The sequence below is a fragment of the Molossus molossus genome, unplaced genomic scaffold (assembly GCF_014108415.1).
Source record: "Molossus molossus isolate mMolMol1 unplaced genomic scaffold, mMolMol1.p scaffold_m16_p_3, whole genome shotgun sequence".
In the NCBI taxonomy this organism is placed as follows: domain Eukaryota; kingdom Metazoa; phylum Chordata; class Mammalia; order Chiroptera; family Molossidae; genus Molossus; species Molossus molossus.
The window spans coordinates 114,931,475-114,958,945 of NW_023425366.1; the positions used below are offsets into that span (position 1 = coordinate 114,931,475).

Here is a 27,471-nt window from a genome sequence, read left to right on the forward strand (position 1 = left end):
ATTGGTGCACCTGCAGAACTGGATTTGTTTTATTCCCCTTCCCTGAAGAAGTCAAGGCTCTTACTAATTATAAGCAACACAACGGTAATTAGATTGGAGGCAGGATTTCTCAACTGCTTGATGTATTTATTTGAAGGTTCCCCTCCAACATCACAGCAGACAAGGAGTCTAGACCCAGCAAAAATCAGGATCCAGGCTTTCTGCGACCTTCGACCTTCTCTGTGGTTCTGTCTGCCAGGGTCTCTAATAACAACAACAAGCAGCAGTTTTACCCGCCAGGGTCAACAAAACATCTCAACTGTCTGTCAGGCTCCAGGCTGGGTGATTTACAAGGCATCTTGTTGAGACCTCAGGAAACATTTATCTCCTCCCCCCTCCCCCGCCCCAAACAGATTGGAAAACCAAGGTTCAGAGAGACTAAGTGACTTGCCCAAGGTCACACAGCCACTACACAGCTGACTGAGATATTAACTTGACTGCAACTGTTTCCTACACGTGGACAGTGAACTCGTACCTTGTGAATCGCACTCTCTCACTAGGTTCTACCTCAATTGAAGCCACTTCATGTGACAGGAAGCACTCAAAATGCATGAGCAAGTGCACACACACACACACACCACACACTGACAATTTGCCTTCCAGTTCAGCCTCTAGAATGTGTCTGTGTTTTGAACTACTTTCAGGAGCACGTTTGAGGCTTTTTGATATTTTCATACGTTGTCAGGCAGAAAGTGGGCGCGATCGAGTCTGGGAAGCATTCCCTTCCGCCCCCCCACCTCCTCTGGGTGACCCCACGTGTTTTGGCTGCCTTAGCCGTCCTTACGAGGCATTCGTCATCCTTACACGTAGAAGCAAGGCCGGTGCAGCTGCAGGGGAAAGACTCCCCTTCATCACCTTCCTCCCTTGGACTCACCTGGTCTAACTTGGACTTCCTCCATTTCCAGGACCAGGGGGTGTCGAGCAGAGAATGGAGGGGGTCTCAGTCAAGCAAAAGAAACAATTCTTTCATGCTTTGGGGAAGTGCCACTACCTCTTTGATGCAAAATGGTTTTAATCTTCCCCAAGAGTAAACATCTGCTTAATGCAAAGCTTTCTAAGTCAATTTAGGCCTCCTGTAAGTGCTGCCTAGAAGCTCGGCGGCTATTATGGGCAGGCCCAGCGAGACGGAACTGCTCTGAAATGTGCAGCGACACACATGGGTCTCTCCAGCCCAAACCTGCACAAAGCTGAACTCGCCTCCCTGCACAGGCTCGGGGCAGGCTTGGATGCAGGCTCGGAGCCGAGGCCTGGAGGGTGGGCTTCGGGGAGGGATGTGAAGTCTCCCCACCCCCGAGCAGGTGGCTTTTCCTACATGGTCCAGAAACACACAGCAGGGGGATAGTTTGAAAATGTTCTGCTAGCTGCAAAGTCAGTGTTTTTGTTTAGTTGGTTTTAGTTTATTCTTTCAACTGACAGCTCACAGAGACTGGGGACGGAGGTTACCCTGGGAAAGAAAGAAGAAAATTTCGCACCTAGTGGATGTGGCTATCCATAGACAAAAATAAATTAAGAGACTGTAAATGTATACCCGAAGACTTCAAGGTGACCCGGATGGAGTTTCTGGGAGGTGATGCAAGAATGTGGAAGCGTAATTAATGGCACCATCTGAAGGAAGGGAATGTGGAAGAAGGGACTCCGCCAACAGGGGTAGGGAGAAAGAAGCCCAGTGTGTCCACAGCATCATCCAAAAACGATTTACAGTGAGTCCTGGGGACTGGAGCTTCTAGTACTGGAGAGGCCGCTGCGTCAAGGGGAGGCCAAACCCTCCGGCCTCACTGCGGCCTCCCTGAGAGGGCCTTCGGAGCAGCCCCCTTCCCTGTGCACAGGCCCATGGCGTTCCTCTAGCAGGGCTTCCTTCACACACACACTCTCACACTCACTCACACTCACACACCCACACTTACTTACACTCACACACATGCTCACACTAACACTAGTCATACAACCACACACTCACACTCTCACACACTCACACTCATCCACTCACACACATTTATACTCACACTCATAGACTCATTCACACACATACTCACACATGTTTGCACATACACAGAGTCACACACTCACACACACTCACACACATGTTTAGATTCACACACACATTTAGACTCACATACAGTCACACACTTACTCACTCTCACACTCACACACACACTCACGCACACTCTCATTCACACATCACACACTTAGACTCACACTCTCTCTCACACACTCACACACACTCACTCATACACACTCACACACACTCATACTCTCACACACTCACACACACACACACACACACACACACTCACACACAGACCACTTCATTTATTTTAACCATATGAGAGGCAGCAGAGACACTGCTTCTGTTTCGGATCTTCTCAGACGTAGTGGTAATGGGACAGTTGGGCTGATATCGGACACATTTTGACTCTCTTTCTAATAACTACCTGACTTGTTTTTTAAAAATATTTGTTTTGATTTTCAGAGAGAGAGGAAAGGAGAGGGAGTGAGAGAAACATCACCTTGAGAGGGGAACGTGGATCGGCTGCCTCCTGCACTGCCCCTACTGGGGACTGAGCCCGCAACCCAAGCATGCGCCCTGACCAGGACGTGAACCAGCAACCAACCTTCTGTTGCATGAACAATGTCCAACCAACTGAGCTACACCGGCCAGGGCTGCCTAACTTAGAATTTAACCCCATCAACCGCAGAAATCATTATCCATAAAAACGAGCTGATATGTCAACATCTGTTACATGTAGTGTCCAATGTAACACCATACTATGTAGTGTGTAGCATCTAATATGAGAATACATGTTATATGTTAGATTCTATATAAATTAAATAAGAGTTCTGTCCATTTGTCTGTCAGTTGAGTCGCATTTCCATCATATTTGGAGAGAGTATTGAAGATGGCCCAACTGTACAAGGACTAGGTGACATGTGAAAACACAGATTTTCCAGGATTGAATTTGAGGTTCACCACAAAGCCCTTGAGATCAGTGCTGGTGAGACATGTACATACAGCATGGCATTGTGGACCGAAGAGGGTTGTTGCAGGAACTAAATGAGGCAGCACGCGCGAAATACCACATCGTCATCAGCGAGTAGACGCCTGGTCATTTCGTGTGTGTGTTACCAGGGAAAGAATTAGCCTTCATTAAATAACAAAATTCTTCCAATGCTCCCCGTGGCACTGGATGCATACATCTGCCCACAGTAAGAGCAGTGACTTCGTGGGGAACGGTCACCTGCATTTTGAAGCCTCTGTCCCCATGTCCTCATTTGAGACTCAGGTGTCCAGAGTAGGACGTGAAGCCCAGAGAGATCCTGAGACTTGCCTAAGGTCACACAGCACAAACACAGATGACTTGGGGTGGGTCCCAAACACTGGCAATGTAACTAACACACATTTTCTGTATTTCCTTAGATGGCTATGCTATAGCTTGCGATTCCCACATGAATCAAGGTTGAAGAAAAATGGAAGCAGCAAAGTGCTTTATGGATCTGGAATTCTCATAATCAGGAATAAAGAAACAGGAGTCAAGGGCCGAATTCCTTCACGTCCTGTCCTTAGATATGCAGTTCTCTCTGGCCACACAACGGTACACAATGGTATGCACACATGACCTTCCTTCTCACTGCTACTCTCTGGATGGTATCAACTTCATGTCACTGTGCTACCTGCCACTGCTGGTAATTTCTCTTCCTGCCCAAAAGTTCTGAGGAACATCTGAGCTGTTCCTTGAAAACCATAGGTGCTAACTATAGAATCATTTGTCATTATGCATCGAATAATTTGGCAACACTTTTCTCCAATGCTGCTGTTACCTGCCTCTTTCAGTCGTGTGGCAGCCCCTTTGCTCTCTCATGGTTTATTTGTAGAAGGAGCTGACTTGGGTATGAATTCCTCCAAAGGTTTATCAAGCTGCTCAGGACGATGTGTGCATATCCAATGAGATGACAACGGATACATAATTTATTTTCTAGAGTGAGTTATGAAAGTTAATCGATGAGAAGTGGAAGTCTTGTGAATTATCTATCGAAGAGCAGACTATGAAATGCTCTATATCTTCAAGGCTGGTTTGAGTTGAGATCTCAGAATGCACTATTTATTAGCCCGTGTGCAAGATAATGGGATTCTCAAGCGGATGGAGGCAGGCCTCGCTATTAAGACAGAGACAGTGAAAATAAAAATGAAATGTGTTTTGCTACAACAGCAAATCCTGCTCCCATGATTGCCAGGAAAAAAAATAAATAAATAAATAAACTGGGATCAAAAGTCGGCTGAGAAAATCTCTTTCCATGAATAGAGCAGGAGGTTTAGAGGAGGCAGGAATGTAAGTGGGGGAGCAGTGGCTTTGCCAGGTCTCCTGAATTCATCTCACTTTGAGATGGTTAAAGCACCACTATGCCATGGGACACAGCTGGTTGCCTGTTCTCCTCTAAGGCATCCTGGCCAGGGCCAGAGGAGGGTCGCTAGCATCCCCACGACTGCATAAAAGCCCTGTGCAGATAGTGGCTCAGAGACAGGGTGCCAGGCTTCATTCAGAATCTGGGAACATGGGTCAAAGTCACTGATGACATTTAGGCATTAGAACAAAGTAGGTCAGTGTGAAAAGATAGGGTGATGGGTGGTTCGTTCCTTTAATCTATGGGCATCTGGAGATTTGTAGGGGAAAAGAGAGCAAGAAAAACCAAGATGGTTCCATCTGCAAATACCTCTGACACAGCACCGTTCTGCTCTCTGTCTATCAAGCTTAATCAGTGGTGCTGATGCATTGGGAATTGCCTTCTTTAACTCGACTATTTAAAATATGATTTGGAATAAAAACTGGGAGTATAAAGAAAATAACTCTGAGTGTTTTTACCCACTGGGCTGATAGCAGCCAAAGGGATGTCTTCCTTGCTCCTCCACTCAGGGCGATTTCAAAGCAGTAACTGCGCCCCAGAATCCAAATGATTGTTCTCCCAAATGCCGGTGCCAAGACACTGAGTACAGGGTTCCGTGTTCCTTCTCTGGTGAAACCACACTTAGAAGCAAGGCCACCCACTTGGACTCAAGATGCTCCAAGACAAGTCCCTGGATGTCTGAGCCAAAAAAGCTTTCTGCTGGTATAAAATGGTCATGCACGTGGTTCCCCTCAACATTCATGAGGAGAAGAGAACAGAAACTGGAGGCTCCAGAGTTAGTCCCAAGGTTCTGCTGCACCAGCCCTGAGGGAGCTCCTTGCCTGCTTTGATTCAGATACTGCAGACAGACTATGCATGACTCTAAATCCACTACAGCTGACTCCAGTCCCTTTCCTCCCTCACTCAAGCAGGCATTGCCAAACGCACTTGCGATCTGCTGTGTTATGAGACAACCTTTAACTCTTCTTTGGCGTATTTTGTATGTGTATTATTTAATAAGCAAGGCGTTCACAAACTTTGGAATTTCAAGTGCCATCAACTTAGAGCTCTAGGAATAAACCAGAGTGTGCTGTTGTCCTGCTTAAAACTTTCCAGTAGCTTCTCATCACAACTCAATAAAAATCTACACTCATGACCATGCTGCATGGGACCCTGCCTCACTTGGCCCTGCCTACCTCTCCAACACCAGTCCCTACCACTCTATCCCTTCATCACAAGGCGCCAACCATACTGGCTTCCCCCGACCATCCTACAATCATCAGTCCCCATGGTAAGATGTTCCTGCTTGAATTCAGCTCTTTTCTTCAGTGTCACTGCTCAGAGAATTTTACTTGAATATGACTTTTGATAGACCCTCACACCCAGGACGCTGTGTGTCACGGAGCATCTCTCTCACTTCAATGTCTTCTTTCTTCTCTCTACAAGGAGTACACATGTGTTTGCCTCTATCCTTGCCCATTAGAACCTAAAGCCTATGAGAATAGGGGTGTAGACTCTGGTCAGTGCTGTATCTTCTAAGCCTCAAACTGTGTCTGGCATTGACTCAATGTCCAATAGCTGCTGGATGAGTTAAGGATTGAACACATCCACAATATAACCTATTATAATGTATCAATCAATGCATTGGAGCACCAGGGTTGAGACACACAACAATGCAAAGGGGACTTCTTGGACCTTGTTTCTTTATCTGTCAAACCAAAGGGACACTTTACATGAGCCATATTTACCCAAGTAAACACCCCTCCCACTGAAAGGGAATCTGCTTTCTGGCCTTGACCTCATTTCGCCTCCGGCAGATTGCCTTTGGCTGCCAGCAGCTTGAAGCCTAAGCGGAGCAGGTGGAGGGAGGTGTATATGACCCTGAAGGTTGCAAGGAAAAGACATTTCCATCCAACAGATTGGAAAAAATTTAAAAGATTGATGATGTCCAGTTTTGGCATGGATGTAAAGTTTTGGCCCTTCATACCTTCTTTGAAGGAGTACAAATTGGCAAAGCCATTTTTGGGAGGGCGTTTGGAAATAGCTATCAGAAAGTAAAGTGTGCATAGCCTGGGAACCAGCAAACCCCCTTCTATGACTCTCCCCTCAACAGATCTCAGGCATGTTCACAGACACAGATTGAAAAGGCACTCCTGCAGCAGCCCTGCCATAAGAGGTAAAGAAAACCAGACACTCCCTAAATGCCTATAAAAGAGATGAGGACCAAACGAAGTCTGGTATGAGCATATATGGAATCTTGGGCAGTCTGTCAGGAGCAGGGGAGTACACCTATATGTACTGACATAGAATACAGTCAAAACATGTTGTTAGATGAATACATGCAAGTTGCAGAACGATGTGCATGATGAGATCCCATTTATCTAAAACATGTGCACTGTGTCCACGCACACATGCCCACGCATGTCATTGCATCAAATAGGTATGGGAGGGTTTCAGACTAACACTCCGACTTGTCGGCATGCTATGTGCTTTGCCCGGGGGAGGTAGGAGTGGAAAGAGGATGTGATAAAATGTTTTACTCTGCTTTCTCACTTATTTCTTGAAAGTATTTTAGGGGAAACAGCCATGACATTTTAATTTTGAAACTCAAAGGAAGAGGTGTGAGAGGTCTTGAAAGAATCCTAGTTGGGACCAGAGATGGGATTTGTGTCTCTTTCAGAAGCTCTGAGCTGTAGAAGATGGAGATAAAAACAGGAGCAGCCCAGCCAGAGTGCTGGGGTGGCTCAGTTGGTTGAGCATCATCCTGTGCACCCAAAGGTTGCAAGTTTGATTCTTGGTCAGGGCATATACCAGAGTTGCAGGTTCAATCCCTGCTGAGGGCACATACAGAAAACAACTGATGGAATTGATGTTTCTCTCTCACATTTATGATGTTTCTCTCTCTCTCTCTCTCTCTCTCTCTCTCTCTCTCTCTCTCTCTCTTTCTCTCTCATTTCAGCATGTCCTCAGGTGAGGATTAAAAAAGAAAAGAAAAGATGGAGCAGACAGTCGAGTGACTTGGATTCAAATCCCAGGCTTCCTCATTCACCAGTTTTGTGAACTTGATCAAGTGACCTAACTTGCGTGATGCTCAGTTTTAGTTTTTTCATCGCTAAAGCTGGGATCATCACCATACCGGCCTGTGAGAATTTAGTGAAGATTAACTGAGATAATGCATGTTAAATGCTTGGCACACCCCTGGGCACGGAGCAAGTGTAAATATTAACTATTAATTGTATTACATTATTCAACAGGTTTTAGCTTTCATATCTGCTTAAATGAGGGAAAGGGGAAGAGTAAAAAGACGGCAGCTTAGCGACATGACTGATTCAGTCTGCTACAGGAGTGCTGTCCCTCAGAACTTTGGGCAATGAAACCAATCTTCTGTATTGTCCGCTATAATAAAGACAAACCACAGGTGGCTAATGAGCACCGGAAATGTCAACAGTGCGACTTTAAATGTAAACAGGTACACGTGGCCAGTGGCTCCCCTATGGTATAGCACGCTTCGAGAGAACTTTATTTCCCCCAGGTAAAAACTATCCCCAATTCTGTCCTGATAACCATCAGTATCAAAGATTGGCACAAGTAAGTCCTAGTACTTAAAATGCTATGAAATCCTAAGCATGTCTGGATTATGGGATCCTAAGCATGTCATAATTCTAGAAGGTTTTAGGAAGCAGTACCCTGTTCAAGACTCATGTTGTTTTTCTGACCACTTGGAGGAGAGTCTCAGCTATTGATGTTAACTGCCTTGAGCATCATCTTCAGAACCTTCGCTTCTCTCATCTTCCTGAGAGAGAGCAGACCTGAGCCACAGCAAACCCATGGAATGGAGAGCTTGTCCAGATTTCTTTGTTCTCCATGCATTTTCTTTTAGTAAGATAAGCTATAAATGTATTCATTTTTTATTAAATTTTTTTCTTTATGGATTTTTAGAGAGAGATAAAGGGATAGACAGAGATATAGAAACATCAATGAGAGAGAACATCAATTGGCCACTTCCTGCGTGCCTGCCACTGGGGATCAGGCCCACAACCTAGGCATGTGCCCTGACACGGAATCGAACTGCCGACCTCTTGGTGCATGGGTCAACACTAAACCACTGAGCCACAGCAGCTGAGCTAAATGTACTCATTTAAAGTGTGCATTCCATGTTGTCTAATATAGCCACAGAGTTTTGCGATGTTCACTACTATCGAATTCCAGAATATTTTCACCACCCCAAAAAAGAAGGCCCACACACATGAACAGCCACTTCACACTCCTCCTCCCCCAGCCCCTGGCAACCACTGATGTGCATCTGTCTCTAGAGATCGGCTTATTCTAGACATCTCACAGAAGTTGAATCATGAAATATATGGTCTTTTGTATCTGGCTTTTCTTATTTAGCATAATATTTTCAAAGTTCATTCCTATCGTAGCATTTATTAGTACTTTGCCCTATTATATGGCTGAATAATTCCTCAGTGTATGATATACGACATTTTGTTCATCCATTCATCAGTGGATGGGCATTTAGGTTGCTTCTGTTATTTGGCTGTTACGAATAACACCGCTATCAATGTTTGTGCGTAAGTTTTGGTGTGAGTATGTGTTCTTTTCAGTTCACTGTGGTGTGTACTCAGAGAGGAATTGCTAGGTCGTATGGTAAACTCTACAGGTAATTTTTTGAGAAACTGCTAAATTATTTTCCAAAGAGGCTGCTGAATTTCACATTCTCATCAGCAATGTATGCCAGTTCTAATTTCTCCACCTGTTATTGTCTTTTTATTACAGCCATTTCAGTTGGTGCAATCAATGTATTTTTAGTCAATACCATTTATTTATATCTTGTAATGATAAATGTTCAGTTGAAGTAGAGATGAAAGGTTTCCCTTTGTGAATTAATTTATATTAGTTATATACAAGGAATCAAATTAAATACAGGTATGTTTAAATAAAAGCATATAGTATAAGCCTGGTGCTCCAAAGCATTTGAATGTCTGAAATTTAGGAAACAATGGTCATGGCCATGTTTTGGGGTTCCATTCTGGGGTCCACGCATAGAACGGAAATCTGAGGTCATATGCAGAACTGGTGTGTGTGCAACATGTTTTCGTCCAGGATTGGAAAATTCTGCTTAGTTCTTACCTTTTCCTCTACACACATAAATGAGGAAGAGAGAAGCCAGGGGACTTGCTCCCTGATACAGAGGTCTAGGGGCAGCTCTAGAATAAGGGTGCAGTCTTGAACACTCCGACACCGGTGCCCTGCCGGAACTGCATGGAAGACGGACAAGTGTTGTTCAGCCAGTTCGTGCAGATGAGGCCACCCCCACACCCTTCTTGGAGAATGGCCACATGTCTGGCTCTCTTAATCATTCTGCTCTCACCTCTGTCCTCGTTGGGATCTGGACACAAAGGGCCCTGGGAGAACAGGATGGATGAAACAGCAGAGAGGGGGGGCCTGAAGCAACGCTTTGGTGGCAGGTGGATTCCGGCGGGTTCTACTGTTTCCTAGCTGATGCTCACTTGTGGAAGGGAAGAGCTAACGATCCCAGAACGGCACACCTATACACCCAGGGGGGTGCATCCGAGAACACGATGAGCACACCTCCGTCCCCTCTTACTTGGCTATCTGGTCCAGAGTGGGGGACACAGCCAGTCCTTTAGCCGTCTGGGGACACGTGCAGAGTCAGGTTACACTGTACTGCCTTGTCTGGCTGACCTCTGAAAGGCTAGAAGACTTTCTCCACCCAGAAGCCACAGAGCCATGGCTATTTCTGGAGCAGAGATTCTTAAGTATGTTTTTGCCATGAGGTTGTTCACGATTAACTAGAATTTAAAAACCCTTCCATTGTAAGACCATATGCTCACAGTTTGACATCTACATTGAGGGGAAATTCCTAGCCACCCCAATTAAGGACCCAGGCCCACCAATCACACTGCAGGGGCCCCTCTTTCTCATCTCCAGAGAGCGGGCTCAAAGTCACTGGTGAGGGTTACGAAGGGTTTTTCCTGGGGCTGGAAACTCCTGGGCAGCGGATCAGAAAAGACAGCTGCTGACAGCTGAAAATTCTCTGCCTGGACCTCAAGATCGAGTGACAGAATGTGCGTTTCCATGGCACTCCCAGAAACAGGTGGCTCCCGAACTCTGGAAGAGCACATTCCCCTGCGCCAGGCAAAGCAGCTGTTCTCCGCGGACATGTGTATTTCAGGCACGGACAAGTGAGGTGTCAGGTGTCTCCAAGACAGACGCAGGAAGCTCCGGGAAGTGTAGTGATCCACGGAGGAAGGCTCTGTGGGGCAGAGCCTGTGGGATGATACTGTGGGACGACACCGTGGGACGCTAGCTCAGTGCAGAGCTGCATGGTCACTCTCAACCTCACTAACTCTTCTTCCTACGTTATTTTCTTCCTAGCACTTACTACAGCTGTGATTAAAGACTTCATGGGTTGTGGTAGTTGTCCCATTCTTTGTTTTGACTCTTTGTCCCACAGGATCATCAACCCCACTGGGGAAGGGATCATATCTGACTCTTTGCTAATGTCTAGCATCGTGTCTTGCACGTAGCAGGTGCTCAATACGAGTCTGAAGAATTATCGAAGGATCAGTTGAACCAGGCACGCATGGTAATCTTTTCTGCTGCTCTTGGACATGCAAACATTTCCTTCTATTTTTCGCATGAGTCAGCTGAGGCTCAGAGAGGTCATCTATTCAAGATCAAATGGAATAGGTTGCCAGGCTTGTTCTGGACCCCAGGTCTGTCTGAATCAAACTCCTAAATTGTTCCTGTTGTCCCAAATGATAAACGTGAGACATCTAGCTTTCAGGGGTCTTCCCTACTGTTCAAATAAAAAAAAAAAAAAACAGGGAAAATCCAAAGAAAGAACTGTCCAGTGCTGGAAACTCCAGTGCATGAGCACATGGCTCACCAGATGTTACTCACAGACTTAGTACAACAAGACCTAATAAAGCACCCAAGACTGATCCGCAGTGCTCAGGCAGGTTTGCATGTAGCCCTTGGATGCATTTTTGGGTCATTTGCAATTAAACACACATGCTACACTACCTCGAAGCAGCACCAGTCACCCGGCTCTCAGAGGCAGACGCAATTCTATGATTCCGCCCCCTCTGCTTTCTCCCCGTAATCACGGAGATGTTCTGTGCACCGCCCAGCCCTGGACACTGCCTCCCTTTAGGGAAGATGGCTGTAGTCAACGAAGACCAAAGGAATGGCAGCAGGAAGAGCATGCATTTATTAGCCAACCATGAATCTGCTCCTGAACACACACTAATTGCCCTTCCTGTTTCCCACCTTGCCCCATGAAAGACCACTTGTCCACCCTCCAGGGAGCTTCCTGAGGAATCTTTTACAGGTTAGATCAGAGGCTGGAGTTGCCCGATGGAAACTCTCCAGCAGTTTTCTATTTGTCTTAGACCAAAATCTAAACTTCCGGCAACACCCTGAAACGCTGTGATCTGATTGCTGAACACCTGTGTGATTTTAACTCCTGCCTCCTCCTCCTTCATCTGCTCTGTCCAGGTCATACTGGCCATCCTGGTTAGTCCCCAGAGGGACTTGACTCATTCTACCTTAGGACTTTCGCATGTCCCCTTTTCGTGAACTTTCTTCAGCACACAGCTGACCCCTACTTGTCAAGTAGATCTGAGCTCAAATTCCACAGGTCCCCTCCTCCCACTATCCAGAATAACTCTCTCACTTGGTCACTATCATCTGATATGTTTTATATTCTTCATAGCACTCAATGCCATTGAACGTTCTGCGTATTGCCTATTAAATCTAAGTGATCTTATTCACCCCTACAACCCTGCTGTCTAGCATATACTGGGAAGTCAATAAGTATTTAATAAATTAATGAACACGCATGGAAATCAAGCTACGGCCGTCTGAATTTCCCCTCCCCTGGCCTCTGGAAGGCAGTGCCATCTCATCAGCCTCATTTTGATTTTGAGGTTCAGTCTGAAAGGAAAGAATAGCTGGGAAGCTACTGATTGAGAAAAGGTTTTTTAAGTTTTCTGTGCACATTCTGACCTGAGCTGGCTGGCTCACCTCATCCTAATGCCACGAGCAAGCCCCATCCGTGACTCCTTTGTCCAATCTCTAAAGGGAAAAATGTTATCCTTTTTGGACTTAAGGGAATTAAGGGAAGGATTTAGTTTTTAAGAGAAAAAGCGAAGTCATTTAAATTGAAAACTGATGGTGCCCCTTAGACAGGTGTTTCGTTTGCACGAGAAAGACTCAAGGCAGGCGTGATGAAGGCTGATCCGGTGAGTCTGCTCTGTCCCCGGCCTCAGCTCCTGAGAGATGCCGGCCCACGGGACATCTTGTTCTCTTGAGTTGCGTGGCTTTATAACCCAAGTTGGAGTCCTCAAAGGAGCATGAGCTTTGGATAGGTCTCTGAGATAGAGTTCTGAGTTCCACAGATTATAAATGCACTCACTGAGTTTTTCGTTTTTCAAAGGGAAGTACAACTTTCAGTGCCTCTGCTTCATAAACCCTGGGAGATGAGCTGGGGCAGAAGCCACCCCTGGTAGGTTGGGGTCTGCTGACTGCTGTCTATTTCCTGTGCGATTCTCTCATCCCTGCAATGATCTGGTGGATTCCTCTCCTTTGTCCCAACTTTCCACTCCCCATCTGACTTAGGTACTGTCCTTTTCAGATGAGTATTTACTTAGGATCTTAGCAACTACCTTGTCACTGATCAAAGGGGACAGAACATAGACATGTGTGTGTCCAAAGACATCGCGCTAGTGTTTATGTAATGAAAAGGATGTTCATGAGTTTTATGAAGATCATTAATTCTATTCTTAAAAGCTTTTTATTGGAAAAAAATTGGCAGCAAGTAATACAAATGTTATGTATAGGATAAGAGTATGAGAATTTTTTATTTTTATTTTTTTGGTGTGGAAGAAAATATATCTATAGTAAAAGGACCAGTGATATGCACTGTGCATTGAAGTGGTTATTTTGGGGGGTAGATTATGATGTCTATGTGTGTGTGTGTGTGTGTGTGTGTGTGTGTTTCTGGTTGTTACAACCAATTTAGCATTCATCCTGAATTAATTCTATAATTAGGAAAATAGGTGACACCCATTTCTAATGAATTTCTGTTGGAAAGGAGCCCGAGAAGGTCACCATAAGCTTCAACTAAAGACCAAACGTGTTGGCTGCTCGCTGAGACGGGCACCAAGGTGTGCCACCTTCCGGCGGTGGCAGCTCCGTGTGTCACGTGCTGGCAGGATGGACCTGAGCCACAGGGAGGCCCACGGAAGGCTCCCAACAAAGCTGTGAGACACATCCCTTGGGAGAGCTTCTGCCTCCCATCAATCCTCACCCAATCCCCTTTTCCCAGGGCTGGTTAACAATGTTCCAAATCAGCTCCACGTCCACGGCGTCTGACACAGAGTTCACTGATTCAAAGGTTGAGAGATGCCCCAGGCTGGGCCCATTAGATCCCTTCCTGGGAACCTGGAGCTTGAATGGAGACACACAGAGGCTGGTGGTCCTGTTCGCTGGGCTACTTTGATGTCAACCTTGGTACTGTTGAGACTTTGAGCCAGATAATTCTGGACAATGCTGAATGATTCTGGCTGTCCTATGCCTTGTAGGGTGCCAGGGGAAACACCCTTCCAATTGTGACAACTAAAAGTGTCTCTACATATGGCCAAAGTGCTCCTAGAGGGAAAACTCACCCTGCTGAGAACCACTCACCTAGAGAGAATGCCCATCAATTCTGCCTGCCGAGGGCTCTAGGCTTACCTACCTCCTGGACTTCCCTTGGCTTGAATTTTGCCCCCTCTTTTGAATTTAAGAGTTTCTTTGCATACAATTATTTATGCATTAACACTCGCACACACACACAGAAGTAAAAGCACCAACAACTCCCCTAGTTTATTTGTGTTAAGCTAGCCAGGATTGGGTTCTGTTCCTTCAACCAAAGGGATCTTAGCAAAAATACCCATATTCAAGAATCATCCTTTGTTTGATTTTTTTTGTTTATTTTTTTATTTTTATTTCTGAGAAATAGAGGAAAGGAGAGGAGGAGGGAGAGAAATACATCTATGTGGGAGCAAAACATCAGTTGGCTGCCTCCTGGACATCCTACTGGGGATCGAGTCCACCACCCAGGCATGTGCCCTGATCGGGAATCGAACCAGTGACCTCTCAGTGCATGGGACAATGCCCAGGCCACTGAGCCACAATGGCCAGGGCCTTCTTTGTTTGTTTTTTTTCACTTCACCACCACCAGGACCCTTAGCATCAGGTACCCCTATTCGTCTTTGGTTTCCTGACATTCTATTAACCCACAGTTAGCCAAGCAATCCTCTAGCCAACTGATTTCTGACGTCTGAGCAGAGCTGAACACGAGGCATGAATGAATGAAGCAGACACAGCTGGGCCATACAGGGCACAGGAACAACACAAGGCCTGTCAGCACAAGGCCCGGAAGGAGTAAACCAGATGGCAGAGGAACACTCACCTCACGGGGTGGGAAGGGGCAGTTCTAACCAAAGCCAGCATGTGAGGAAGCTGGGAAGCCAGGAAGCAGAGACGGTGTGAACACAGGACCTGTCCATCCCCGGGGGAATCGATCAGGTGTTCCTTATCGAGACCCTGACTCTGTGGAACCCAACGGAAGAAAATACACATGCAGACAGCATCGCACCCTCACACACCACACCGTCTGGACGGATAAGAATCCCACAGGCTCAGCATCACCCACGGCAATGGGAGGCTTTTCATCCATCCCAGGAACACCCTGTCACCATGGAAAAAATGGGAGCGCTGGTCTCTTACAGCAGACAGGGACCGGACGCAGCAGCTGGTGACTGGCATTCTGTGCGATGGGTGAATGCGTCAACATCTGCTCGGCCCGCACACATCGCAGGCCCTCCGGCAGGCAGCACTAAGTCCCTCGGCGAAGTCGCAGTGGGATCGCCTGCCAGGCCGCCAGGTGTGAAACCAGCCCTAGAGATCATTAGAGTCCATGAGCTCCCACTGAAATTCTGGAAAAGGCTTCCAGCAAACACAGGGCCGCCCGCAGTCTCTGGGAGGCCCCAGGAGCCCGCCTTATTGAGACGGTCATTGGACAGTCCCCGTCCACTTGGTGCTTTCCGTCCAAACCTCGCAGACGGCAGGCACCTCGGCGCCCACCGCTCCCAGCAGAACAAATGCAGAGCTGTCGGAGGGAGAAATAACAGGCCGCCACGGTAACAATAGAAGACACCGCTCGCAAGCTGTCCGCGGCCCCTGGAGTGACTGACATGTCTGACAGAGAGTGTGTGTGGGTAACGTTGCTGGATTTGTGTTTAAAGAGGAACCAGAAAGTGCATTTCCAGGAGGTTTAGACACTGATAACCAAAAGGATTCTCGTGGAAACAAAGCCACAAGGACCAGGTCCCAGCAGAGTCCTCCTGGCCCTTTGTCACCGCCCCTCCCCCGGTTTGATCGGCTCCCCAGGAGCCAGGCTCCACCGCGGGGACAAGGGCTCCTGGCAGAGAGCTGCGAGGCAGAAAGCTCATCCGAAATGACAGTGGCAACCGTGTTAGCCTTCTGCTCAGAAGAGCTTGTGTGGGTGACAGATAAGGCCGTTCCCCCGCAGCGGATGGGGGGTGTCACCAGAGCCACGCAGAACGCCGCGGTCTTTGCAAGTCCAGCTCCGGAGCCCGGCTGCCTGGGCGGGAACCCCAGGTCGGCCGTGCTTAGCCTTGAGAGCCGGGGCAGGTGTTCTACTTTGCGGAGCCTCGGCTCCTCTCTAAATAAGTCTGCCTAGAGCCGTTTGGAGTAGTACAAATACTCTGTGGGAAGTGTCCAATGGCGAGACTAGCAGCAGTAGTAGCAATAATACATTCTTATCACATAATTGAATAATTATAATATATAATCATATGATTTAATTTTTATAAAACTATCATTACATAGTGCTATATTATCATAATAGTATATAAAAACATTATTATACAAAAACAATAAAAATTTATTGTATAATATATAATGATTAGAACATTATATATAATGTAGCAATTATTATATACAATGTCAGATTTAACTGTTGTATAATGATACATGATATATATATAATTATTATGTTTCATATTAAGTATCATTATGTAATCTATAACTTATCATTATATCATATATATGTTATAATAAGTATGTAATTCTTATTATGTTATTATTTCTAGCCTTTCTTTAGCCCTTACTATATACCAAGTGCCAAGGTAAGTGCCTTACAAGTATTAAATCATCCTCAAAAGCAACTCTGGTATGGTCCCGTCCAATGGAGGATCTGGGGGCGTGGATTTAGGTGCTTTAATGTGCCCATCTTACAGCCGAGGGCCCTGCAGCACAGAGTGGTCCAGGACCCTCCCCCGGGGAGCAAAGCTGAGACTCTCACCAGCAATCTCCCTCAGGAGCTCAAAGTCTTAGGAGATATGCAATATTGCTCCCGTAAGTAGCCAACATTCAATCTTCCTTCTATTATTTATCGGGTTTTAATGTTGACTGTATTGCTGTTGCAGTGTGCTTGGAAATAAACTCGCTACTATGTTTATTGAGTCCTTTCTATGTGTCAGGCACTGTGCTAGGGACTTTGCATGCCTTGGTTCCTTTAGCTACCAGCTAACAAGGCGAATGCTGCCCAGAGAAGGCAAGAATGGTGCCCAAGGTCACAGAGCTGAGTGGTGCCCAAGGTCACACAGTGGAGCGGGAGATGAACCCCGTAGTCGGCTCCAGAGCCCACACCTTTATACCATTCTGTTTACCTGCATTTTCCTCTCTGAAGTGAACAGATAACACTTCAGTTAGAAACTGGAGGTGAAATGCCTTACACACCGCCTGGTACATAGAAAGTGTCTGAAAACAAGCAGCTGTTCTTGTTTTTATTAAAACTAAATGCGGAAAGCCCAATAGGCATTTTCTTCCAAGAAAATGATGAAGTATGAATTCAAGAGACTGCCTGTTCAGAGGGCAGATCCTTCGTCCCCTTCAAACCTCAACAAAGCCCCTGCATCGTCGGTCAGCACCAGTTCCCAAATCCACCTGCTCGTCGGAAACCCGGGATTGCCAGGGAAGCATGCAGTGCACAGGGCCTTGCTCCCTGCAGTTTGGGTGTAGATGATCTGGGGTTCAGGGTGGACACCTGCACTGCTAATACTTTGCCTGAATTCTGCTCTGTAGCAGGACTGGTGTGCACCTTGATGCAGCAGGTGCTTGAAGCAACCTGGATCACGGTGTGTGTCCTTAGAGGCTCCCATAATCGGTCCAGCGCCAGTCTGCAGTCTTGTGCTCACACAGCTGCCCTACCACCGAGCACTGACAGATGGAAGCTATTCTTATTATTTAACATTCATTAAGCTCCCACAGTGTCCCAGGAGCTGCATGGTTCAGGGGTGTGGGTGGTCCCCAAAAGTCTGTTCCCAGATGGCTGTGGCCACATGGAGGGAAGGGGATGGGCACCTCTCTCCCTCGTCAAAGCCCACCCTCCCTTTCCTCCCATCTCGTTCTCATTCCAGCCCCAGACGTCCTGCTGGAGCCTGCGGACAAAGACTTGGGCAAGGATTGAACATGACCGACACCTGTACATCCTCCTTCGTCCTTGTCTGGTATCCTCGGCTCCCCAGACTATTGTCTTAGGGAGTGGGAGGCAAGGTCATGTGCTAAAGACGTCAACTCCCATCCTTCCCTCTCCCACCGTGTTCCCTGACTGCACGCCCTTCTGTCCGGCTGCACTAAACATAGGTAGCCGGTGGTTATCAGGACTCTCCATCGCGTGTGGGCACAGAGAGCTGCCAACATGCCTGTCCACCCCCCAACCTGGAGCATCTTCATCTGAAAAAGAAAGTGAAGCACCTCAGAGCATCATGAAAAACCATGACAGCGCTGGACACCCGCTATGGAGTTCCCACAAAGCACAGGTGCTCTCTCGTGGCTTCACAAACATCTCATCGAATCCCTTTGGGCGTGTGTGCGACCACCCCTGCCGTCAAGATGATGCAGCGGACAGTCTCACAAAATGGAAGCTCAGAGAGGTGACGCCCCTATCACACAGGGGCCGAGATGGGGCTCAGCTGGGCCTGGGCACTGTGGCCCACTGCCTGCATAAGGTCCTGGCGGTGCTGCTAAGGCCTTGCATGAGCCGTGTTTGAGCTCTTCTATTCCTGACGTAGATTCTGGGAGGCAGAACATATGGGCTGTCAGCCCCGTTTCATAGACAAGGAAGCAGAGGCCCAGAGAGGTCAAGCAGCTCTCCCAAAACCACTGAGGGGATCACGGCCAGACTCAGGTTCCCCTGGTCTCAACCCTGTGCACACAATTCTCTGGTCTAATTCCTTAACCATGCTCCCCATGAAATAAGAAGAAATAGCTCTTCAGAGAGCATCTTCCAAGAGCACTGTGGAATGGACATGCGGACTGCCTCTCCCTCCCAGGGTCTCCACCTCTAGGAGCCAGTGAGTGAGCGTTAGAGAGAAGGAGAACAGGCCAGAGCTGCGGGAGGACACCTTTGCCCACATGCCCACAGCAGTGATGTCCTAGACTCTGCCCCCTCCCTGGGAACCAGAGGCAGGGCGGGGCAGGGTGGGGCAGGGCTGGTGGAGCAGGGCGGGGCAGGGCGGGGCAGGGCGGGGCTGGCCTCTCCTCCAGAGACAGGTCTCACAGATTTCCCACTTCCCAAAATAACACAAAGAAAAGGACACCCTTTGTCTCTTGGAAAATGCCAGAAGCCCTGTCCCTTGGGAAGGATGAAGAACCTGTCTACAAGAGGCAGTTTTCCTGGGATTGTAGCAAAACCTGAGTGGGTTAAGTCCTCGCAGTGGGCATTGTGAGTGGGGCTGAGGCTCTGTAGGGTTCCACCTCAAGCAGTGGTGCTTAAGTTCTGACGGTAGGGCCAGTGGCCTGGCCATCCAACCCCCCAAGGACACTACGGGTCTTAGTCATCTCAGTGTCTCAGAGCATAGACAAGAACCCAGCATGGAACCCGTGATCAATAAATAATTATTTTTTCTGAATGAATTAATTTCATAATTCCTCTGCCTCCTATGTTGACAGGCCTACAGATTTCCAGCTAGAATCTGGGCATTGCAGGAAATCACGGTCCCAGTTGCCCAGGGGAAAAGACCTTTGGAGTACCGAGTGCCATGTTTCTGGACACCTCTTAGGGTTCAGAAGTTAATTAAAGGGCCGTGCTGGGTGCCTGCATGCTGGTGGGATGCACGTGTGATATGTCTGTCTTTAGACAGAAAAGGATCTCCATAACAAGTCAACTGGGCAAAGCGCTTACCCAGAACACCCTTTAAAAGACAAGTTGGGGGCTCTGCTTCACCACCAGAGGCTCAGATTGCTGCACACTAAAGCAGTGAAGAGGGGTGTGAAACCCACAAGTCACTCCATCCCAGCTCAGCCCGTGCCAACATATTATAAAAAGCATCCTTGCTGACATAGCATGCCATTAAAATGATCAAAATGACAGATGGCTGCTGCAGGAACACCCTTTTTATGGGATGGATATTCATCAGTCTCCCTTTTAATTGTTTGATGAAAAAAAAGATTCCTATAAAACAGCAGACTTCCTTTATTTACATAGGTATTCACGCAGGTGTTGGTGCTAGAAGACATGGTGTGGTGCCAGGAGCTGAAGAGCCCATCCCTGCCCCAGTTACTAGATGTCCTTCTCAGTATGTCTTCACTTCCCGAGATCATGGTGTTCTAGCCCATAGAAGAGCGAAAACGTCCCACACCTCCCCTGATGGGAACACTGGTGTAATTAATTCAGGTGGGACGATGCTGAGTACAATTACGTGTCTGTCTCTGATCCAGCTGACCGTGAAGAGAGACGTAAGATGCACGCCATGACGGTCAACGGCCTGGTGAACATGACCACCGGCAAAAAGCAATCAGGGTGAGTGAGGTCAGCAACCCACCACTTCCTTCCATGAGCGGGGTGTGTGGAGGATTCGGGGAGAACCTAGTTTTTCCTGTGCAGCCCTCCACTTGCAGCCCATACAGCCAGGTAGGGCCGACCCGCCCTCCAGCTCTGTCGTGGGCAGTCAGCATCAAGGTGATCAGTGTGAGGGTGGGCATGGCTGGTGAGGGAAGCTGAAGAGACGGCTATCTGGAGTTTTGCAGAAACAGTTGGAAAAGGACCTTTGTAAGGCGGATTGGGACGTAGGTCTGGCACGGCAGGGACCGGACCATCTTTGCCACCAGTGGAACACAGCGTGCTTGTGAAGGAAGATCAAGCAGGAAACCCCTGCAGGGTTGGGTGCCGGGGCCTCAGAATTCAGCAGTGCCTGAAACTAGACATTTCCTTTTCCCCTTCTAACCAACATGAGTTAGATTTTGTTGCTTGCAGATAAAAGAGTGCTCAAGAACCACCTATTCATCCTCTCTCTCTCTTTCTTTCTCTCTAGTATACATAATACAGAACAAATATCATACATATGTGCAGACCTTTGCTATATATCAGGATATAAGATACATGTTAGCACTGAACTTGTGTGCCTTACATTCATCACCCTCTCCTAGTTCACAGCCTAGCCTATAGTAGGTGCTTAATAAATAATTGCCGACCGCAGAGATGAATCCCATTTAAAGCTCACAGCCACTTTGCAAGACAGGTATTCCTGCTTTCATTTTGTCACTGCAAAAACAGCCTTGGAGAGGTTAATTGACAAGCCCAAGGCCACACGCTTAGTACATGCCAGAGCCAATATATCAACTTGGACCTGTTTGACTCCAAATTCTCTTTGGAGAATTTGCCACCTCCCTGACTCTTTAATTTAGTCTGCTGTTGACACGGTCTCTTTGGCAGTACAGAAAAGTCACTTAGTGACGAAGAAGGAGCTGCCTCCAGGTAAACCGCACCACCAGCGTTCCCGGCCGGCGTGCATTCTGATTCACTTCCCAATCAGCAGGCATTCAGAATACATAGATAACACCGCAGGGCAGCGATGTCACAATCTGGAAATGCCGCCACCAGCCACAGAGCAAAGCAAGTTTATTTCTTTTACGTTTGCCCAGCAATGTATCCAAATGACCAGCAAGTTCCCTGCCTGTTTCCCTCTGGTTCTGTAGGGGTGGTTCCTCTGGGTCCGTTGTTGAAAGCAGCACTTGGCTAATTCCTGGCACAGCTACATATGTTTAGCAGGTCTCTCGGAACAGACATCACCAAATCCAACGATGGGAGTTCTGCTTTCAAATCCGGATGGCAGGGTTAGCTTATGCGTTGCTTTCCGCATTGGAGAGACAGTCACCAGCATTGCTCTGCCCCTGCCTCGCTCTGTGGACTGGAAAATCTCCTCCTTCAGAGAACTTACTGTCTCAGAGACAAAGGATGGCAAAGGGTGCCCAGGACTCAAATCTGGTAATTTTCGTATTCACCTGCTGGATCCCAGAATGGTACTGTGGAGTCTGTTTCTGTGTGCACCCCACAGAAATTCAGGGCTTTGGGGTTTCGTTCCAGAGACTCCTTCCAGCCCCCTTTGCCCCCTATCTTTTCATTTTTGAGGCCTATGTTTAAACAGGGTCAGCCCCCACAGTGCTGATGGGTTGGGAATAGACTGAAGGTTTATCTGCATATGCGAACCCAACACCATGAATTCACTGTGTTCTCTGCTCTGCTGGGAGGGCTTTCTCCTCTGCTACCCTGGTGAATGTCTGATGCTCAAACGTCACCTTGTCCTTTGTGCCACCCTCCCCACCCTAAGAGACACCCACCTATTCCTGTCCTGTGTTCTCATATGCACCCCTGAGGATATACCTCGTCGACGGATCGGTGATGGAGAGGGAATGTTCTGGTCCGACAGAACCGGCCCAAACCTCAGCTCTGTCACTGACATTCCTTGTGGCCTTGCACAAGTCATTTTCCTCTAAGCATTCATGTCTCCATATGCAAAAGGGGCGTCATAACATAGGACTGTGATTCCTGATCTGAGAGACCCTTGGGGTTGTATTTTGAAATTCCAATTTTTTAATTTTTTCATTTTTCAGAAAGGTATTTCAAGGGGAAACCCTGACTAGCTAACACCCTTAGCAGGGTCTGGGACAACACCTTGAAATCAAACACATTACTACTCCTGCAGCAGAATATACGAACAGGCACACTACCAGGGATGCAGAATGCCTATAAATAGCACACTTCATTTCAGATCAGGTTTTCATCCCAAATGAGCGTTTGGGCCAAACTCTCCCCCAAAGCCCCTGATTTTCACAGCTTTGAAAATCAAAATTATAGGTAAGGGATGGTGAACCAATAGTGCCCAACTTTAGTTATTGAGAGAATACAGTACGTCATTAGCACAGTGCCTGACACCTAGCAAGTATTCAGTCACGACTGTTACCTATGATTCTTGCCTGCTGTTTTCATTTGTTTGTGTTTGAAACCTCACCGAAGGATATGTTTTCACTGACACAGAGAGAGACATCGATGTGGGAAAGAAACAAGGATCCATTTGCCTCCCATATGCACCCTGATCAGGATACAAACCTACAACCCTTGGGTGCACAGGACAATGCTCCAAACAAGCCCCCCGGGCCAGAGATTTCCTGCCACTTTCATTATATTATTACAGCTTTGTGTTTATCTAGTGTTCTCGTCCACTAGGCTATGAACCCACAGGTCAGAGACGGGGCTGTCGCTTTTGTGTCCCAGAGCCTAGAACAGTGCTGATGAGAGTCTGTGCAGCGCAGGAAACACTAAGCGAACAAATGCGTGGTGAGGCGGATGGATGTGGTCCTGCTAACACTGCCCTCCCTCTAGGAATACGTCTCCTGACTTAGTATTATAATACCGGCATGAGGTGGGAATTATTGGACCCAGTAGGAAAAAGAATCTAACCATGTATGGTCAAAGGGCTTGTCTGTTGGACAGATATCAAGAGCGAGGTGTGCAATCCCGAGCTGACACCCCAGAAACAACAGTGCATGAGACCCAGACACAAACCCGATGGATCCGGGACCAGGCCATGCTGCAATTATGTTACTTGGCGTTATGCAGCCATGGTCCATGGCTTGGGTGAGTCCTCTTGGTAGCTTCTGGAAAGACTGCCTTTGACACCTGACTTGTCAGACCCCCCTTTGCTCTCGGGTCAGACCACTCACTGATCATTCCGGGCACCACTGGGAATTTAGAAATAAATAAGGAGGTTCAATAAGAACATACATAGGTTCATCTTGTCCAAAGATGCCAAGACTATTCCAAGGGAAAAGAAGCAATGTTTAGACAATGCACTTGGTAAACTTGCCCTTCCCCTTCTCTTCTGCTGTGAGTATCCATGAAAAAGTGCCAACTAATTTAGCTCAGTCCACCATAGGCATTCTTGAATTCTTTTTTTTTTTTTTTAATTCTCACCTGAGGACATTTTTTTTGTTTTTTGTTCAGATAGAGTGGGAGGGTGAGAGAGGAAGAGACAGAGAGAGAAACATCAACGTGAAAGGGACACATCGAGTGGCTGCCACCCACATGACCCAACCAGGGCCAGGCACAAACTGCAACCGAGGTACGTGCCCTTCGCGGGAACCGAACCCGGGTCTCTCCAGACCTCAGGCCAACGCTCTAACCACTGAGCCAAATCAGAGGGCAACATTCTTGAATTCTTTACATGGCCACAAGGAAAAGCTGTCCACCTTGCTGCCTTTGTAACTGGTTTAGACACTAGATGATGAGTTCAAGAGATCCACTATGGTAAAGACTCTGGTTTTCCTAGGAAAGGGGGGATGGGGTGAGGGGTTACTACTGACTCGGCTCCTAGAACAACAGAGCCTGGCGAGTCACGTCTTCAGCTCTACTAGGAAACACCTCCATCCACCGTCTTTGCAGAATAAGGTGATGCTCTCCTGAAGCTTCTTACATTACCTGGTCGACCAATTATTTGTTCTCTAACTGAGAAGATGGAAACAGGGTCATGCCGGTCTGAACTATAAACAGTGGCACTTGGAAGAATTATGAAAAGGAAGTTCTCCTGCCATAGAACCATTGGCACCTGAGGCTGGAAAGACTCTGCTGCAACAACCCTGCCACGTGGCCACCGCGGCCCGGTTTGCACATCTCTGGTCCAAGGGAACTTGCTACCAACGATGAAGGACACGGCCTATTTTGGATCATTTCAATGTTTTGCTGATGACATTATTAAGTGTGGGTGGTTCCTTAATGATAGGAAAGCCCTCGCATCTTGAAAAGTTGGGGAAAAACCCACAAGGTCCAGGAATTGGTAGGGAAGTGGATACAGTCTGCTGGAATGTAGGGCAGCTCCTACCAGCGTGTCAGCGGAAAGGTGACTGTGTGTGTGACGGTGTTTCAATTATTCTCTTTGAGTTGTGTTTCTTCCCCTTGCATGCATTACTGCAATGGGTTGGTATGAGTTTCATGACACCACTGGGCAAATACCACTGGCTGTCCTAGCAAGCCAGAAGTGAAGCCAGCCTCTCCCTGTCCACAGCATCTCAGGGTGTTCCTTGGGGGTCGGGAAGGGAGGGGAGGAAACGTGTCACGGTAGCTGGTCCAGAGGCTCCCCACTGCTCTGCTCTCCTGACTTACTAGTTACCAAAGGTGTCAGTGAGAAAACAGACTGTGATCGGGACTAAGATTTGCAAGTAAAATCACCTGTTTCATCCAAAAATAGCTGGATACATTTCCAAAAATGCCCTGCAAAGGAGGAAGCAATAGGGTCTCCCCAATTTCTCCCCTAGCCCGTGCATCTTCTCATCCATCACGGGGTAATACGTCCAGAGTGGCATTTCGTAATGACAGCAACATTCCAGCAAATCGATAGTTATTTAATTCCCAACAAGCTCTCGAGTCCATTAAGCCTGATTACATTCACCCATTTCAGTGGGTGCCGTTATTTTTCCTACACCGGCACTTAATCTATAACAGGAACTTATGAGAACTTTCAAAAGCAATTTCAGCATCAATCAGCATAGAGTGAAGGGCACTATTTGCTTGTAATTATTTATCAGACGGGTGGCAAGGGTCTTCCTCAACTCCAATGGCCAACCTTCACCCCAAGTTCCCAGTAGAAGCAAAGGCCATCCAATTTACCACTGAGCCCCACTTCAGACCCCACGCAGGCCCCACGGCCTGCTTCTGCCAGGAGACATGGAAAATTTCCACATTGTTAAGGACGTTCACTTTCTAGACAGCCCGTTCATTTCTCACATACAACACGGAGCTAACATTCAGCAACAACCATACCTCGGGGATGACACAATGTGTTGTTATTATTTAGAATCACCCCTGAATGTCTCAAATCACCCAGGTTCTTCCAGTTAATAAGCAGCCTTCAGAAAAGGAGGGAGAAAGGGGGTTTGAGCATAATCTAGAAATTTTAATGAATGAGCTAGAGAGCCACAAACATTGTAAATATCAGAAGGTTGCAGCTAAGAGGACACACTGAAGGCAGTTAGCTTCCTGTTCCTGTAGAAACACGACACAGAATGTATTACTAAGGGAGGCTTGTTCTAACACAAATAAACAAACAAACACTAAACAGCAAAAGCCAGCTGGGGTTTCTGTGACGTTCCGACTTTGCCACGAGTAGATGTTCACTTTCTTTCCACACAGAACGTCGGACATGCACCCAGAATCCAATGCTCGTTTAAGAAGACACAGTGTTGATCAAAAAAAAAAAAAAAGCCTTACTCATAGATGACTCTCCCTGCATGGGGATAACAGCCTTAGGAGTGAAACCAACAGCCATTCCAGTCCTCACTTTCTTGCCATCACCGAGATAAAAAGAGCCAGGAAGGGTTTCCTAGAATAATCTCTGAACTTTATAAATGAACCACCCATTGACTGCCAGCCCTCAACCCAAGCCGGGGGACCTTCCGGGACCACAGACGATCCGTGTGAGGAACACACGAATTAACGCATTTTTCATGCTCTTCCCATTTCCGGGTGAAAACAACTAACCGGGTCACCTCGTGCTAAGTCACTCTGCCTCGTGACCGGCCCTGGGAGACCAAGTCCCTTGGAAAGCTGGGAAGCATAGCCAAGCCTCTGCCCCGTGGTCAACCTCCCAAAGCCAAGGCATGAATGTTAACGAGCAGCCAGATCAATACAAGCAAATATAGCTCAACTACACCATTTATTCAGCCATGAGAGATGTCAATAGCCAGATTAGGGTGATCCATCTTTTTGATTTCCTACTGTCTTCTCACTGACTACACGAGGGCTTTTTCCTGTATTAAAAGTGTTTGCTTTCTCAACCATAAAAATTCCAATTATTACTCTGAGCGTGCTGGAGTTAAGTTGCCGGCTGGCCGTGGCCTTGAATTACCTGGATGAGTCCGGGGAAGTAGGGGGCGGCTGGGACGATCATGGGCACTCCATAGGGGTGCAGGAGGACTCCTTGAGAAGGCAACATGCTTCCCGAGAAGGTATTATTCCCTCTGAAGCTCAACACATCAATGGAGAGTGAGGGGAAAATCTATAAGCCCGACTTCTTCCGAACTACAAAGCGGAGAGCCAAATCGCTGCTGGCAGGGGCCAAGCACTCATCGCCGCCGAGAGGGAAAAGAAAGAAAATCCGAATCAGCAACTCTGGATGAAAGTTTTCTTCCCAGACGACGGCACAGAGAAACAGCAGCTGCAGGGTTGAAGCTACCAAAATGGAAGGTGCTATTTTGGGAATGGCTTGCTTGCCTAACATGACTAACCAAATACTCTTCATTAATTTAGTTCTCAAAGAGACGGGGAGAGACCGAGAGACCAAGAGAAACGGCGTCAGGTTATGAGGTTGGGGTAATTCCTCATGAATTTGGGTAAAAGACAAGGGACAGTCTGCATGGACTTCTAGAGAGAGAGAAAAAAACCTGAGAAATGTAAACTGATATGATTATCCCTTGACACTTAAAACTTAAGGAGGTTAATGTGTCCCGGCTTTGGTACTGATCACAAAGAAACCAAGACAACGGTCTAGTTTATTTCTCTTTCTCTCTCTCTCTCTCTGGTTCTAATTTTAAAGAGGCAATTTGTGCAAATAATATAATACTACTAGCTAATATCTGCAGTATGTGCTATGCACAGAGAATGAGCTTAATTATTTACATTCG

At 47.2% G+C, this 27,471-nt stretch overlaps 1 protein-coding gene across 7 annotated transcripts in view; it reads right to left on the reverse strand.

The window, feature by feature from the left end:
- Window positions 1-27,471, reverse strand: part of RBFOX1 (RNA binding fox-1 homolog 1) — a 1,464,646-nt gene that overhangs the window by 317,730 nt on the left and 1,119,445 nt on the right. For 2 of the 7 annotated variants that reach the window (XM_036278888.1, XM_036278885.1), the window contains exon 1: window positions 26,697-27,036. The exons of 4 other annotated variants lie outside the window; for them this stretch is intronic. In XM_036278888.1, coding sequence (XP_036134781.1) covers window positions 26,697-26,783 — 87 coding nt within the window. In that variant the 5' untranslated portion in view covers window positions 26,784-27,036. Of the gene's footprint in view, window positions 1-26,696; window positions 27,037-27,471 lie in introns of those variants that run through there. One more of the 7 variants, XM_036278887.1, reaches the window with a different exon arrangement.